The sequence below is a fragment of the Thalia democratica genome, chromosome 4 (assembly GCF_965202585.1).
Source record: "Thalia democratica chromosome 4, ktThaDemo2.hap1.1, whole genome shotgun sequence".
NCBI lineage: Eukaryota > Metazoa > Chordata > Thaliacea > Salpida > Salpidae > Thalia > Thalia democratica.
The window spans coordinates 50,977,334-50,993,477 of NC_139168.1; the positions used below are offsets into that span (position 1 = coordinate 50,977,334).

At 23.0% G+C, this 16,144-nt stretch overlaps 1 protein-coding gene across 3 annotated transcripts in view; it reads left to right on the forward strand.

The window, feature by feature from the left end:
* The first annotated feature begins 3,617 nt into the window (after window positions 1–3,617).
* The window catches only part of LOC145834627 (GRB2-associated and regulator of MAPK protein-like), a 31,953-nt gene continuing 19,426 nt past the window's right edge, over window positions 3,618–16,144 (forward strand). For all 3 annotated transcript variants that reach the window (XM_082942103.1, XM_082942104.1, XM_082942105.1), the window contains exons 1-9: window positions 3,618–3,741; window positions 4,063–4,151; window positions 6,210–6,333; window positions 7,514–7,678; window positions 8,550–8,656; window positions 10,135–10,333; window positions 11,740–11,850; window positions 12,118–12,221; window positions 13,218–13,315. In XM_082942103.1, the coding sequence (XP_082798229.1) occupies window positions 3,640–3,741; window positions 4,063–4,151; window positions 6,210–6,333; window positions 7,514–7,678; window positions 8,550–8,656; window positions 10,135–10,333; window positions 11,740–11,850; window positions 12,118–12,221; window positions 13,218–13,315 (1,099 nt within the window). In that variant the 5' untranslated portion in view covers window positions 3,618–3,639. The remainder of the gene's footprint in view (window positions 3,742–4,062; window positions 4,152–6,209; window positions 6,334–7,513; window positions 7,679–8,549; window positions 8,657–10,134; window positions 10,334–11,739; window positions 11,851–12,117; window positions 12,222–13,217; window positions 13,316–16,144) is intronic.

The following is a 16,144-nucleotide window of genomic DNA, read 5'->3' on the forward strand; positions in this document are numbered from 1 at the left end:
ACTCTATGAAAAATGAGACTATTAAAATTTACAACATTAAGCATTTTTCTAATATATATCAAAATATCAAATATATTTTTCAATATTTATCTTTCAATATCAAAAAAATAAAAGAAATTTTATACACACATATATCTAACATTATACACACATAAAATTTAAGTTGAAGTCTACGTTATAAGGTGAAGTTTCTATCAGAAATTTATTTAATTTTAAAATTTATCAATAATTTTATGAAGTAATTTAAAATGTTATATGATTTAAAAAAGAAAACGAAAAAATAATAAATAAATTTGAAGTTTTTCAAAAAATATGTTTAAGAATTTTGACTTTACAATAGAACAAAAGGTAAATAGGTCTACTTTTTTATGTGCTGGTCTCAGTAATAAATAAGAATTACAAGAAGTTAACTTCCAGTTAGGCAGATCCACATTTTTTGATTGTATAATGTGAACTCAAAAGAACTTAAAAAAAAGAATTTTGATGACTTTTAAATTGAAATATTAACAAAAAAAACTATTTTACACATATAATATTAGCTATTACCTTCATCTTTATTTTTATCTTTCTAAATAAGCAGATCTGGGATAAAACAGAATACTGGTTGTTTAAACATTGTTTTAGATATAAAACAAAGTTATAAAAACTATCAGCAGCCTGAGTTACCTAGTGATCTAAGATCTGATCTTTTTTTAATTTAATACTCGCCCAAACCGGATAATCTTTTTTCAAATTAAGATCCAGCCGGAACCGGATCCAGATTTTTTTTTGTAAATTGAGATTTGACAGGATCCTAAAAATTTTATTTTTTATATAATTTTTGTAGATAAAAGAAAATTATAAAATTTAATTATAATAATTTTTTTTTGAATATTATCTTATAGTATATATTTTAAACTTTCAAAGACTCAATGTTATATTTTGTAAAAAAAAATCATACTCCCTATGGCCTTAAAAAGTATAATAAATTGGCTAGTTATAAATAGTTTGGTCATAAGCTTATTAATTTTTTTCAAACTGTTAAAAAAGATCTTTTCTACTAATCCATGAACTACTTCTTTAAAATATTAGGTCAATTTATTAAAAAACCAAGAAGAAGACAGTATTTTAGTATTTTTTTTCAATTTAGAGGAAATCACCAATGAAAAATTCTTCTTCTATATTTTCTATGAAACTTTTCATACAAAAGTTAATTAGCAATTTTTTATTCTGTGAAAAGTATTTTATGGTAATTAGTTATCTCATGGTATATATTTTTAGCAAATTTTAGAAAATTTAATACTTCTTAAACTTCTTAAAATTAATTTATTATTTAATATTTTTAGCATCAATTTTTACGGCTGAATGATTTTACCTCATTGAAAAACGCTATATTGCATATTTGCTTAGTCAGCATAATTTAGGGGATTTAAAAAAAATTTGGGGAAAATTGATCACATCCTTAGTGAAATAGCAAGATGAAGAGTAAAAAAAAATGATCATTTAAAATTTTAAAATCGCCCCCCTTTCGCCCCCTAACTAGTTATCGCCCTAAGGGGGGCGATATCGCCCACTTTGGGAAACCCTGTTTTAGAGTTTTCTGTTTTGTTTGAATGAAAATATTTGTTTTTAAGAAAAAAGTCTTAGCTTAGGTTAACCACCTAAGTTGAGAGTATTTTGATGCTATTTTGGTAGGTGAATGAATAATAAAATTAATATCATATTACAGTGCTTATTCACTTATTGGACATTTGGGCAAGATTTTTCTGTAAACATGTCCGGATCACCAAAATTCCGGATATAAAAAAAATCTATTTTTTATATAAAGATACGAATTTGAACAATGCTGCTAAAAATGACCTAGAATGTTCACCGTAAATTAAAAGGTGTAATTCAGAAGCATTTTCTAAGAGTAGTTGACCAGTTATTAGACTACCATTCTCTCGTTCCTGACGAAACCAGATATAAAGGGCGCTGTTTAACTTTTCAAACCAGCCTCCCTCTGCTTTTTTATTTGTTTTTGTGGCTTTAATTAATCCAAGCTCTTTCTTTTATGCATAAACTTTTAAATTTGTTCTTAATTTTTTAAAAATGTTGTACAAAGAAGACCTGCCTATACTGAACTATACTTGATTATAAACACTCATTTTTTAAAAATTCATAATTTAATTACCTATAAAAAAAAATAAAAAGCTTAAATAAAAAACTAAAAGTTATGTTTTAAATAACAATGCTTTAAAACTTTCTAAACTGACTTACTTTACATGCACAGGATTTTGATTACTAAACTAGTTTTGAACAAAGATAGAATTTAATCTTTAGTAGTATCATTACGTCATAATAATGAACAAAATTGAAGAACTTATAAACTCACTTAAAATTTTCTAACAGCATTAAAGCTTAAATATATGTATCATACAAAAACGTTAGTGTTTAATATTGAAATTTTTTTCATTTTTTTCTAACCAAAACTGTCCAGATAAGTGAGCGTCTGAATAAGTGAAGTCCGGATAAATGAATAAGCACTGTATTAAGAAAAATAATATGTAGAAAGAAAGATAAATATGAATACTCACAACTATTGTCAATGGACCAGTGTGGAGTAAGGCAACTCAGTTGTTGTTTTACACACTATTAACTTTAAAAAAACTTTTTTGAGCAATTTAACTTATATTGAAAAAAATAGGATTAAATACTATATAGTAAACAAAAAATATCTTTTTAAACCTACTATTGTCAATATTGACCTAGGTACTACTCAATTTTTTCCCTTTAAGCTTTTTAATGGACAATGTCAAAGAAGAAGTTGAATTATGATGATTTAGCTGCATCATGTTTTTCTTACCAGGTTTCCAATAAACCTGCTATAACCTGCAATTTGACAATTTAGGCCTGGATTTTGAGAAATTTTGCAAAAAACCTAGAAAAACCTGAAATTTTTAACAGTTTTAACATGTTCAGTAGTAAAATTTTGATTTGACACAAAAAATCTATCATATAAAAAAAAAATTGTTATTCACAATTTTTTTTATTAAAAAACACTTCTAAAGTAGCTTTAACGAATCTTTTCAATGTTTTTGATCTATTTAACACAGTTTCTTACCTTTTACTTAATTTTAAACTAAAAATAGACCCAAAATTTGTAATTTTAAAAACCTAGAGGATCTTTTGAATACCTGGAAAAAATTTGCAAAAAAAAATTTGGCAACCCTGTTCTTACTGAACCTCATAAACTGAAGCTTCAGTATAAGCCATTAAAGCAAAGTTAGTTTGGCTGATACAAACATTTACTGTGACCATTTTTGCCTGATGAAATACAATTATAACAAAACTAAGTTGCAGAATGTCCTATGAATTATTGTTAATGCTTGCGTTGTTCAGTAAAATTTTAATTAATTGTGTAAGTAATGTTATTTAAGACAAGATTGTTTTTACCAGATAGTTTATTGACAAATTTGTTCAATATAAAAAAATACTATTCTTATAAAATTAATTTATAAAAAGTTTAGAAATAATTTCATTAATTTTTAAACCACATACTTAAAGTATAATATAATATTCTAGATTACTTGAAGCTTAACCGAACAAAAAAATGATAACAGTAAGGTTTATTTAAGTATATTTTAAATTTTAGCCTAAAATAAATAAAGTAAATAGTTAATGCAAATGGACATAGAAACAATAACAAAAATTAAGTTGATTAGATGGTCTACACAATCATTTACTTTGAAACATATTGAAGACAACTATGACTTTCCTATGGTATTTTTACATAACTCTTAAGTTTTTTGTTGCACATATTGGTACTAAAAAGGAGCTATTCATCAATTTTTTAAATGCTATATAATTATCACTATTAACTTATTATAAACAAAATTACAATAAGACAATATACACCTTTTAAACTATATAAATTTTTTTAGAAAATATTTTAAAAACATTTTTAAACAATTCTAGAAAATTTTTACATACTTTGTGTTCAAAAATGGTAGATTAATTTATATTTAGGATTCTATATTAAAAAATGTTAATTTTATTATAAAAATTTTAGTACATCTCTTTTATTACATAAAACTGTTACAGATAACAAAAATGGCAAAATCTGCTTTAACAAAAAAGTATTCACAAGAAAATCCTTATATTTATTTAATAGGAAAACGCTTTTTAACAAAGTGAGCTTTTTGAAATATTTTATTTATTACTTTATAAAATATTTTACATTAATCAAGTTTTGTTTAGTTTGCAAGTCTGTTTTAATCTTAACTGATATTTTTGTTATGTGTAGCAACTTTTTATGAAGTCAACTGAATATTTGGAAAAGAAATTTCAACCTTTTTTATTGGTAACTTGGAATTACCATTTTTATATAAATAGGCTTTTTATAAAAACATTTGCTTCTTAATAAAGCTATAATTTTTATAGTTTTATATAAACAAGCATTATATACAAATATGTTAAAAATATTTATCTCACTAAATTTATAGTTATTTTTTTTTCTGCTTTCAAATAATAGATAAATGTTTTAAAATAACTGTAATAATTTTCTAAAATAGTATGTTTGTTACATTTTGTTGTTTAGTAAATGAAATGTTTAAATTTCTCTTTTTAAATTATTTTAAAAACTTATATAGTATAGAGTTCAGTATAGAGTATAGCAGGGGCGTAGCGTAATAGTAGTAAATTTGAATTTCATGTAACCCAAAAAATCATAGTTTATACCTTAACTATATAGAAAATATATTTATATTTGTTTTATAAATTTCTGTACGTTATAATAACAAAACATAATAAATGAAATTATTTTTGGTAAAAAGATGTGAACTTGTTTAAATATTTTTAAGAGGACATATACTATAAAAAAAACAAATAGTCTTGGTTTTTATACTTAAATTATAAATTTAACAAATACTTGAGATCTAGGTGTCCAAAGTTATATATTTAAAAACACTTTTTAATGGTAACTTAGTTTGTAACAACTCAAACTATTTCAGTTTAATTTTAATTTTATCTAAAAAAATATATGCAATTGTAAGATCAAATAATTGATGAATCAAAAAAACTCTTGTTAAAGTTTTGTGTTTTAGCATAACTAACAGAACGAAATTTAATTTTAAGAATGTTTAATGAGAATTACTTTTGATTAACAAAGCTATAAAAAATTATAAGTATAAGTTATATTAAAACTACTTTATTTCAGTCTAAATATTTTTCAATCAAAATCTGATTGTCACTCACTCAAGCTGCAAACTTTTTTTGAATATTAATTTTAAGTTTATTAATAATATTGTTTTATTGTTTATGCAAGCAGTAAAATTGAATTTGACATGTATATTTTAGTAGTTAATTTTGAAAATTTAAATTGAAACGCTGATTTTTAATAGTAATTTCTTGCTTAAACTTTTTTCAGTATATGTCTAGTTCAATTCAGGTACAATTTTATGATTATTTTTTTTTAAGTTTTGATCTATTTAGTATTGCATTGAGTATAAGCAGTAAAAAGAATTGAGACAAGCTTTAATTGAAAATATTAAAAATTTTAAATTTCAAATTAGTTCTATGGTTATGTATAAATCGGGATTTCTGATATGAGCAAGCAAGGGAAATAGAAAAAAAGAACAAACAAAAAACTTTTAGATACATTCAAAAGAAAATAAAAATTTATATTAGATAGTCTGGGATTCATACTGATAGGAGATGATGTTATTTTAAATTTTCTGAAAAAGAAGTGATTATGAAAAGTAGTTTAAGAACCCTTGTATAAATGCTCTTTATATTAAACATGCTGAAAGTATTGATTTATAATTTCTTTTTTTTTTTGTTAATATTTTTCCTACTGTCTGCCAACATTGGGTAAGTATATTGGTGAACTAAAAAATATTGTGAACTGAAAGTATTTTAACAGATTTATTTACATTATACTGTTATAATTACTTTGGTGCATATGTTTTATTAATATGTTTGACTTTTATATTTGTTAAATAAAACATTAGTTAAAACTATGCAAATACTTAAGTTTATTCTAATTTCAGTCTTTTTATTTATAGAAAAAATTCTCAAACTATACAAAAAGGTAATTATTTTATTGAATAGTCATTTTAAATTGTACTGAATATAATTAGTTCAATTCAGATGTTTTATTATTATGTTCGGTTTTTATGTTTATTAAAAAAACATTGTTTAAAACTATGCGTATACTCAAACTTGTTTTAATTGTAGTCTTTTATTTACAGAATAATTGCTCAAACTATAGAAAAAGGCAACTATGTTATTGGAAAAGTTATTGAAATACCAACAAATTCTTTAATTAAATTTAGAGTAACAGATGAATTCGAGCGATCGCGAGATACTATTAGAGTTAGTTTTTAATAAAATTGTTTAGTAATATTAATAAAATTTAGAGTTATAATATTTTCAAAGGTTTACAGTAGTAATTAAATAACAAAAAGGTTTTGTATTAATTTATATTTAGTTTAACAATAGCAGTAAGAATATTTTAGTTTTAAGTTTCTCAAATCTTCCCTTGGTTGTGTGTTGTTCTTCGTGATTTTTTTGTCTTTATCAAAATCGTTTTAAATAAAAAAGTTTTTTTTAGTTAGCAAAAAAATCTACAAATTTATTAGTATTCGTTATATTGCCTAAAGTACTTTTAAATTCTATTTTCAAATTAACAAGTTAAGGTAATACGCACTACTACTTTTATCGACTTATTTATAATGATTATTTACTCTATTTATTTTTGATTTTTTAACATCAACCAACAATAAGCTCGATTACTATTTTTATTACTATTTTTATTTCAATTTTACATTTTAAAGTATTATAAAACATTAAATCAAACACATAAAAGTTTTAACCATCTAATTTCGTTTAGTCATTTGTCTTTGATTTTATTTTATTTCATATATCTATTTATTTTTTTATTATTTCATTTAGTTTTTGCGAGTTTAAACTAGAGATACTAATAAGATTTACTATTTGAAAAACTTTTCAAAGACAGGTATTTTAAAACAAAGTTTACCTTAAAACTTGATTTATAGTTACGTCATGATATCTTTTTTTTTAACTTTTATATGCAAGAAAATTTTGAATTAATCAGTTCTAATTGCCTACTGAAGAAGAATTTGAAAGTACTTTAGGCAATATAACGAATACTAATAAATTTGTAAATTTTTTTGTTAAATAAAAAGAACCTTATTATTTAAAACGGTTTAACAATAGAATAATCTTTATATTCCTTGAAATAATATTGCTTTATTTAAACTAAATTGTTATTCTTACATTTTTATTTTTTATTAAATTTTTTTTAAGAATTTCTAAAATATTTAAATTTAATATTTTTAAGTTTTTGTTTATCATAATTGAGTTTTATTAATTATTCAAATGATATTATAACTAATTTGTTTAGGTCATTAAAACTAAACAAAAAAAAATTAATTTTTAAACAAATCTTCAAGTTATTTGTATGTTGATTAGTAGTTTATTACAGTCTGTGTTAAATTTTAAATACTTTAATATTTTTTACTATATTTTATAGACATTTGAGTCTGTAGAGGAAATAGCTGCATCAAATATGCCAACTGTAGTATACCTCACTGATCAGCTTGTATATAATAATTGTAATCAGAACAACATGTTTTTCAATCCAGGTGACGAGTTCAGGATAATTGGCCCTTCTTTTGAAAACAAAGAAAAACAAAAAGTATGTACTTATTCTATAAGCCTCACATAATGGTAAATTTATTTAAAATAAATAAAATAACTAAGTAAAAAATATTTTTAACTTAGTCAGTTAACATTTATGCTAATGTTTAACTTTTAATGTCTTTGGTTTCACAAAATGAAAACTATACGGATATTACTCTGCACACAAATTTAAAACTACTTAATTTTATAATTAAAAACTAAAATAAAGTAAAAAAAAAACTTTCAACATTTCTTACTTACTATTCAATTAATTACAGTATTTTACACTTAAAACTAGTTTTAATAATTTCGATAGCTTTCCTCAAAAGTTTAGTATATTGAAAAAGTCAAAAAAAAAAAGCTTAAGGTTTTAATTATTTTTCCTAGATTAATTTTTGAAAAAAATTCAAAATATTTCATATTTGTTTAATAGTTTAAAAACCTGTCTATCTAAAATCAATTGTATAAAACATAGAATAGTTTTCAAAACTTAGAAATGAGAAGCAAGCAAAGTATTTAATTTGATCACCTAGTTTTGGCCAATGGGACATAGTTTGCCTATCTATGCAGTAAAGTTACTGATCAGGACAAGCATATTTTCTTATTTATTTACACTATAATTGAAATTGTTTGTTATTAAGAAACCTTGTTAGCTTTAAGTTTTATTTACTTAAATGAAGATAAAAGATTTGATTAAGGTAGTTTTGTTTATGTAAATAGTTTAAAAACCAACAGAAAACTCAGGTGATACTTGATGTATTAAACGAAATATAATTTATTTCACAGTTATAAAGACTTTGACATTTTATATTTTGTTAATAAAAAATTACATTGCTTTTTTTTTTGTAGTTATTTTAGTTTTTGTCTTGTATTATTTGTTTATACAGAAAACGACTTCAAAAAAATTTGTGAGAAGTAAAACAAAAACTGATGTCATGAACTTAAACAAAAAACAATTGATTATGTACAACACTAGGCTTCAACTGACAATCAAGTGAATAATTCAAAATTTTCTTCTAAAAAATATTAAGTTAAATATTTCAAATGAATTTCTTAAAAACTAAACGTACACAAACAACTTAAACTACTTTTTTATTCTTTAACTGTTTGAAAATAAACATTAATTTAAAACAACACTGTTACGCAATTAATAATTAAGAAATAAATTTTACTTTTAAAGTATTTGCTAATTATTGATATTAATGTATACTTTTAGATTTTATGCATAATAACTAGACACTTTTAACTTAAGAAAATTAAAATTTATTAATAATTATTATTAATTATATGGCTGCTTAAAATAAATCTTTAAAAAAGTGTTTCACTAAAGACTTAGTTGTTTAAAACTATACGGGTTTAATTTGTTTTGGGTATCTATAAAATAACAGTTTAAGTATTTATAAACCATTTCAACTAAAATTTTAAACTAATTTGTGTTTAATTTTTTTTTACAAACCTTTTCGAAATTGCACTAGTTTTATATTTCAAGTGATAAATGAATTAAAAAAGTATTTAGTAAGTAGACAGTTTGAAAATATGTTTAAATTATAATGAAGTTCAAATATAGGACTTAACTACTAAAAATTAAAAGAATTAGCGAACAAAACTTAAGTAAAAGTTGTTAATTAGTAAACTTTTAAAAGTTTTGCTTTTCTATTTGAGTGTTTAACTTAGGCCTTTCTTCCTCAAACAAACATTTAATGAAAAAGTTAAATTGTTAACAATTTACAAATTAACATATCTTTACTTAAGTTTTGTTTGCTAACCTCGTATATATTTAAATCTTACATTGTCCTAATTACATATGTCATAATAATTTAAACTTATTTTTAAACGGTCCAATAACTTAATATTTAAAACTTAATTTATTACTTGAAAACGAAACGTAGTGGGTGCCGTTTAAAAAAAAACTGTGAAATAAAAAGTAAAAGAAAATGGGTAACCTAAATTCATATATTCATAGTTGCAAACAGTATATAAATACTTAAAAAAACCTTCCTATAATAGTATATATTTTAAATTATTTTCAGAAGGTTTAAAAAATTCATTGAACAATAATTTATTCTATTTGAATGAGATATATGTTGATGTGTCTTATATTTTTTTACAATTTTTTAACTTATTGTGATATTTCAGTTTTTAAAAACTTTGTTATATCTGCCATTTATGCTTTTAACTCTATCTAGGTAAAATAGTCTTTTGCATAATGTTAATAAAATAAAATTAAAATAAATTTAAAGATGTGTACATAATGGTGGATTTTTAGGAATAAAGGTTATATTATAAAGGTAGTAAAAAAATATAAATTAACTATATTATTTTAGTAATATATGTATTACTACAGCATGCTTTAATTGTTTAGTTATGCTACCTTTTATATTTAATAGTGTTTTAAAACATTTTTGTCTGAAAAACTATTGACAATGTACCATTTAAATTGAATATCAGAACATATTAAACATATTTTAACAGACTTCCATTCTCTGTAAAAGCAAACTTTACAACTAAGTCTCCTACTGACAACAGTAGGTGGAATAGTATGGATCTTACAGCAGGACAGCTTATAAACAAAGTTGATTTTCCTTGTACAGTTATAGTTAAAAACAAACCAAACTCCTCAAATTTTGACCAACACCGTATTGTTGTCAACACTTCTTTTAAATTAACTGGGGTAAGTCTTTATCTTGTTTTGTTGGTGATACTATTTCAGTTGATATTTTTTTTAATGACAATTTTTTGTACTAGTTCAACTAGAAGTTAAAAAAAAGTTTTTCATTTTGTGAAAATAAAAGTTTAATACATAATCTAAAACTTATTTTTGTTCTTCATATTTTTTACTCTAACTATTTTTTAACTTATTTCATTTTTAGATTTATTTTAGAGATTAAAACCGTTTATAATGTTCAATAAAATAATAAGACTTTTAAAAGAGATTTTATAGTAAAATACTGTTTAAACAAAATTTTTAGGAAGTAAATTACTGGTTACTGTATTACAAATAACAATTATTGGTACAATATAATTTTTGGATTTAATTTTTTTACTTAGATGTAAAAAAATAGTAATAAGCTAGTATATGTATGATCGAAATTGAAAATTTAAATTAGTTTAAATGAATGGATAAATAGTGTTTAGTTTGGTATTTAGAATGGTATAAAGTAGTTATTAATTAGTTATGAGTATTTAAAATACATTCAAAAAATATAAAAATGTTTACCAATAAAGTTTTATATCTTTCAGTTTTTTAGTAATTTTATTTATGAAAACAAAAAGTTTTGTAATATATGTTTTAAATTTGTCTGTTAATTAGAAAAAAAATGAACATAATAAAAATTAACAAAAAAATATTTTTGCTATCAGTTGTTAAAACTAGTACACTGACGCAATATCCTGAACTACTTCATTTATTCGATTGATAAGTATGATTAAAACTTTAGTTAAGTTTATTATTTATTGCCTATACAATTTTATGAACATAAAAAGCTATGCTATAATACAACTGTAAAATCTCAATTAATTTATTTATATTACATGATTTTGATTAGTTTTATAAGTTTTTACTGGATGAATTTTGCAAGACTGTATTTTTTTTTATTTGGAGAGTTTTACAAATGTTAAAAAGTTAATTCTAGAAAAGAGTTGTGTTTAGTAATAATAATTAGTAACGATAACAATACAATAAAAAACAAAAAACAAAAGTAAGTTTTCTGAGCATACTTTTCTATGTATTTATATACCATTTGCAACTTAATATCAATAGGTTCATTTTGTTTTTTATATTTTATTACACAAAGCTTTTCAAAATCATACAAGATTTCTTTGTCAAGTGATAAATTTTAAATGAAATTTGAAAAAATTTTTGTTGAGTGAATAGCTTAAAAATAACTTTAAATTATGACGTATGAATAAATTAAAATAAATACAAAAAATAGAGATTCAGTAATTAAAACTAAAGACATGTTTATTAATAGATTGTTAATAATTTTGTTTTACCATTTAATGCTACTTGCGTATTTAAGTTAGGTATTCTTACGTTTAGGGTTATTATAAAAAAACTGATAAGTTAAAATTTTACAGGCAGAAAAACATTGTTTTATATTAGCATTGGGCAGTGACAACAAGTTTATTGAGTTTCAACCTGAGAGTCAATTAGAATTTCATTTGCCTTCTTTTTTGTGTGAATTTATTGTAAGTTTAGTTACTTATAAATGCTACTTTAAAACTGTATAATTTTTTTATTTAAGTTTAAAAATATGTAATTAAAAAGATACGCAGTATAGATATGTCGATATTATAAATATAAACAAAAAAAAAGTAGTTCTACAGTTTTCAGCACTAAAAAGTTTACAACACGACTTTAAAAAATAGTTAAATAATTTTAGTTAATAGTTTAGTTTCAACTTTTACTATCTTAAACTTTTTTGTCCTCAATTAATTTAGCGTTAGTTTTTTTAGAAAGAAGAGAAAAACAATGAATGTCTATATGACGAGTTAACTTGTAAACTACTGAAAAAATGCAAGGATAAGAGTAGTTGTACAAACATCGATGCATACCTGCAGTGAGATAGACATTTTTTTGATTTTATTCAAAACTAATAAAGCTTTAAAAGATACTATTTGTATAAATATAGCTATAGTTTATATAAAATACTATTTTTTATATAGTTGTTCACATCAGATGTTTAATAAAGATGTTTCATTAGATAATTTTGTTCTAATATACTAATTAACTAAATAAAGTATAAGTTTGGTCAGTTTAAGTTCATCGAAGTCAATATGGTCAAATAGACAAGTTTCTTTTGCTTGCACAGTTCTAGTTTTAGGCTTAAGGTCAAAATTGCCTTTAGAGATTTTAAATGAAAACATTACGAGGTCTTGGTATTTTTTGAAGTTACCCAATTATAATTTACAAAGCATTTCGAATTATTAGTCAAATATTGACCAATTGCTGAATCACTATTTATTTTCTATAGTTTATCAACTTCATTTTTCTTGAAAGATACCCTAATCTTGTTTGATAAACTCTTTAATAAGTTTTATGCTTTATTTAATTAATTAGTATAGTTTTATTATAATTATGTATTACTGACTAAACGTTTTTTTAGATGTTAATTATTATAATTGCTTTACATTTTATTAATTTTTTAAAGACTTAGTTTTTATTATTTAATGTCATTACATCAGTTTAAACCACGATATGAGTTCTGATGAAGGTTGTCGAAAAGTACTTCTGTTTGTGTTTATGTTCGATAGAACATAATGTTACCTCATTAGAATAAAGCTTTTGATTAATTGCTTCAATTAGTTTAAGCGTCAAAAATTTAATTATTTTCAAATGTTCTATTTTTATTTTTATACACTAAGATTTTTTTTTAGTAATTTTATTTCAAAAAATATATATGGACTTATAAGTTTATAGTTTGTGTTATATTGATACTATACTATATCTATACACGATAAAAAAACCAACTCAAAAAAGTTTAGGTCAAAGGACTCTTTTATAATAAATATATTTCTTTGTTAGGAGTATTTAAAAATGACTTTTTATTTTAAAGATCAGTGCAATATTACGAACATAGAGATATGCGTGAGACCAAACCAAAAGCAGTTTCATCATTATTAGGTTTTAGACGTGAAGACAGCAAACTAAATAGTATGATTTTATATTAATTTTTTACATTTATATGAAATATTTAATTTTTTAACAAAATTAATTTAATTTATTTTAGCAAAACTACTGAATATTACCATACATTTAATCTTTACAAACAGTTTTTTAGCATTTTTTGCAACTAATCAGAAAGTCCAGCGTAGTTTTTTACCAATTTGTAGTTTTAGATTATTGTAATAAAAAACAATTCTTTTTTAGAAACACCTAACTTTTATTATAATAAATTTATTGATATAATTAAACTAAAGTTTTGTTGTGCAATTTAAGGAACCACCTTTATTGTTTAAACTATCAAGTTTATACATTGTTTAGGACTTACTTAACTACTGATTGCATAGAATTCATTTTAAAAACAAACTATGTTTGAGAAATATATTCGAAGTTAGTTTATTTATAAAGTTTTCGCTCTAAGTTTTTGTTAGTGTTTGCTATTGAACTTAGTTATTACTATGTTAATGTATATTTTTGAATATATTTAAAATTCTGTAACTTATACAATTAAATAAAGTACCTTACATACTGGATACAAAAATCCCGATGCCTGCTTTAAAACTATAAAATTGAATTTTTTAGTTTGCGTATTGGTAGATATGGCAAAATTTTACTTCTAATAATTATATTTAAAATATTCTATTGACCAAGCAAGCTGAGTTGTTTATCTTTTCAGTGTAAAATAAAAATTAGGTTCTTAATTTTTTCAGATATACATCAAGTTGTGTTTTTATAATTATAAAAGATGATGACAGGGTTCGTGCGCGTCAGGCTAAATTAGGCTAAGTCAGGCTAAATCAGTTTTTTGAAAAAAGTTGAAAAACGTCAGACTAAATCAGTTTTTTTATATAAAAATTTGAGAATCTCAGTTTAAATGCATCAAATTTTTGATAGAAAAATTTTGAGAAATCTTCATAAGATCAAATTGGGATGTAAATTTAATTCTAAATAATGATTTAGTTATTTAAGACAAAATCAGTCAGTATTTGTAAAAATAAATGCTTAAAACCTTTTATTGAGTCTCTAAAAAAAATTTAAGAATCTTCATTATTTTGTTTTGAGTAGATTATATACGTCATAATTATAAAAATTCATAAAAAATATGCAGTTTAAACATTACAGTTTAGTTCAACAACTTAGCTGTTTGTTTGAATTTTAACACTCATGTAAGCGTTTCATTTTAAGTTTTAAAAAAATACAACAATGCACGTCGTTTTATTATAAATCTTCTGGTTATAATGTTTTTACTTAGTGCTTAATTAAATTGAACAAATGTGTTTAGTAATGTATATTATATTTTTACACTAGTAATAGATTAGACATAACACTTCTTTTAAAACTTATAACTGAATTTGTTATGTTAAGGGCATAGGGGGAAGGGGTCAATCACCTTTTTCACAATTTAGTCTTATTTTATTGAGTTGTAACTAAGCTATGAGTTGCTTTTTGCAGATTTTTAAAGCTCAAAATATTTTTGAGATAAAGCTAGTTAAAGTCGGAGACTACAATAGTACTAATTAAGACCCCAAATATCTAAAATGACTTCTTAAGGGAATTTTCCCTACTTTAAAAAAATGTCAGGCTAAAATGGTCCCAGTCAGGCTAAATAAATAAAATTTCGCGCACGAACCCTGTGATGTTTTTCCTTCTTTTGTCTTTAATTTTCCAAGTATTCAATACCAAACAAGTTATAATCCTCTGCTAGATTATTTGTTTCGTCTGATAACAACTTTTGTTGGTCAGATGTTTAGCTTTTTTAATTTTTGGAGTGTGTTTTCTAGTACAGGAAGTATTTTCGGCCGATTGAGCACGCGTAGCGTGCTTGGTAACCATATTTGAGAGACTACTGTCTGATAAAGAATTAGTTTTCTTGTTACTAGTACTCATAGTTTTTACTAAGAGTTATATCTATTGTTATTTTTTAAACTTAATCTATAAAAAATCTTAATTCAGAATAAAGTATGGAATGCTATAGTATAGTTTTAGCGTATCTAAATTGAACCTGTAAATAACTAAAGATAATCATCACTTAATTTTTGTTTTACAATTTAGAAAATGTAGTGATAAAAAAAGAAACTCACGCTTTGTACATAACTTGTAAGTTGCATGGATGGGCATTTATTATCTAGATGTATTTAAACAGCTTTCGTTTCTCGATAAATCGTATTGAAGTCAGTACAAACGGTCATTTTAAACGAGCTTTGACCGCGTTAGTTGGACTTCAGTAAATATTCAATATCAATGAAAGGGTTGTCTTGATAATTAGAATAAACAAAGTTATATCGGTAATTGTTCAACACTCGAAGCTAGTTTGTTTTAGATTTTAAAACAAAGAGAAATCTATCTTCATTACTTGTTTTTAAGCCAGTGTCTAAATTCGAGAAAACATTCACTTCACGTTTAACAACTGGTTTTCTATTGAGATTAAGTTGTTTTTGTGTATAAAACAAACGGAAAATTAATATTCATGTAATTGTTATTTTACCTCAATATATGGGGTACAGAAGTTGCCAAATACAAAATCTAGGACTTTACCATACGAATTTAATACCACGTTTTTGCAAACGTTTTAATCGTTCTTGATTGTGTTAAGTCAAAAACGATTCTCAAAGTCAAGATTGTTTCAAAAAAAGAATCTCAAACTGCACAAAAATAAAATGCTTTTACTTAAAAATATCTAGCCGTAATCAACTTTAGATACTGTTTGCCTAAGGATAAATCTTTTTTTCTAAGTCTTTATGACAAAAAAAGCGGCAATGCTTAAAATGTTTTACTTGAAAGTTATGGTTTTTGAAAAACTAAAACAATTTTAAAACTGTC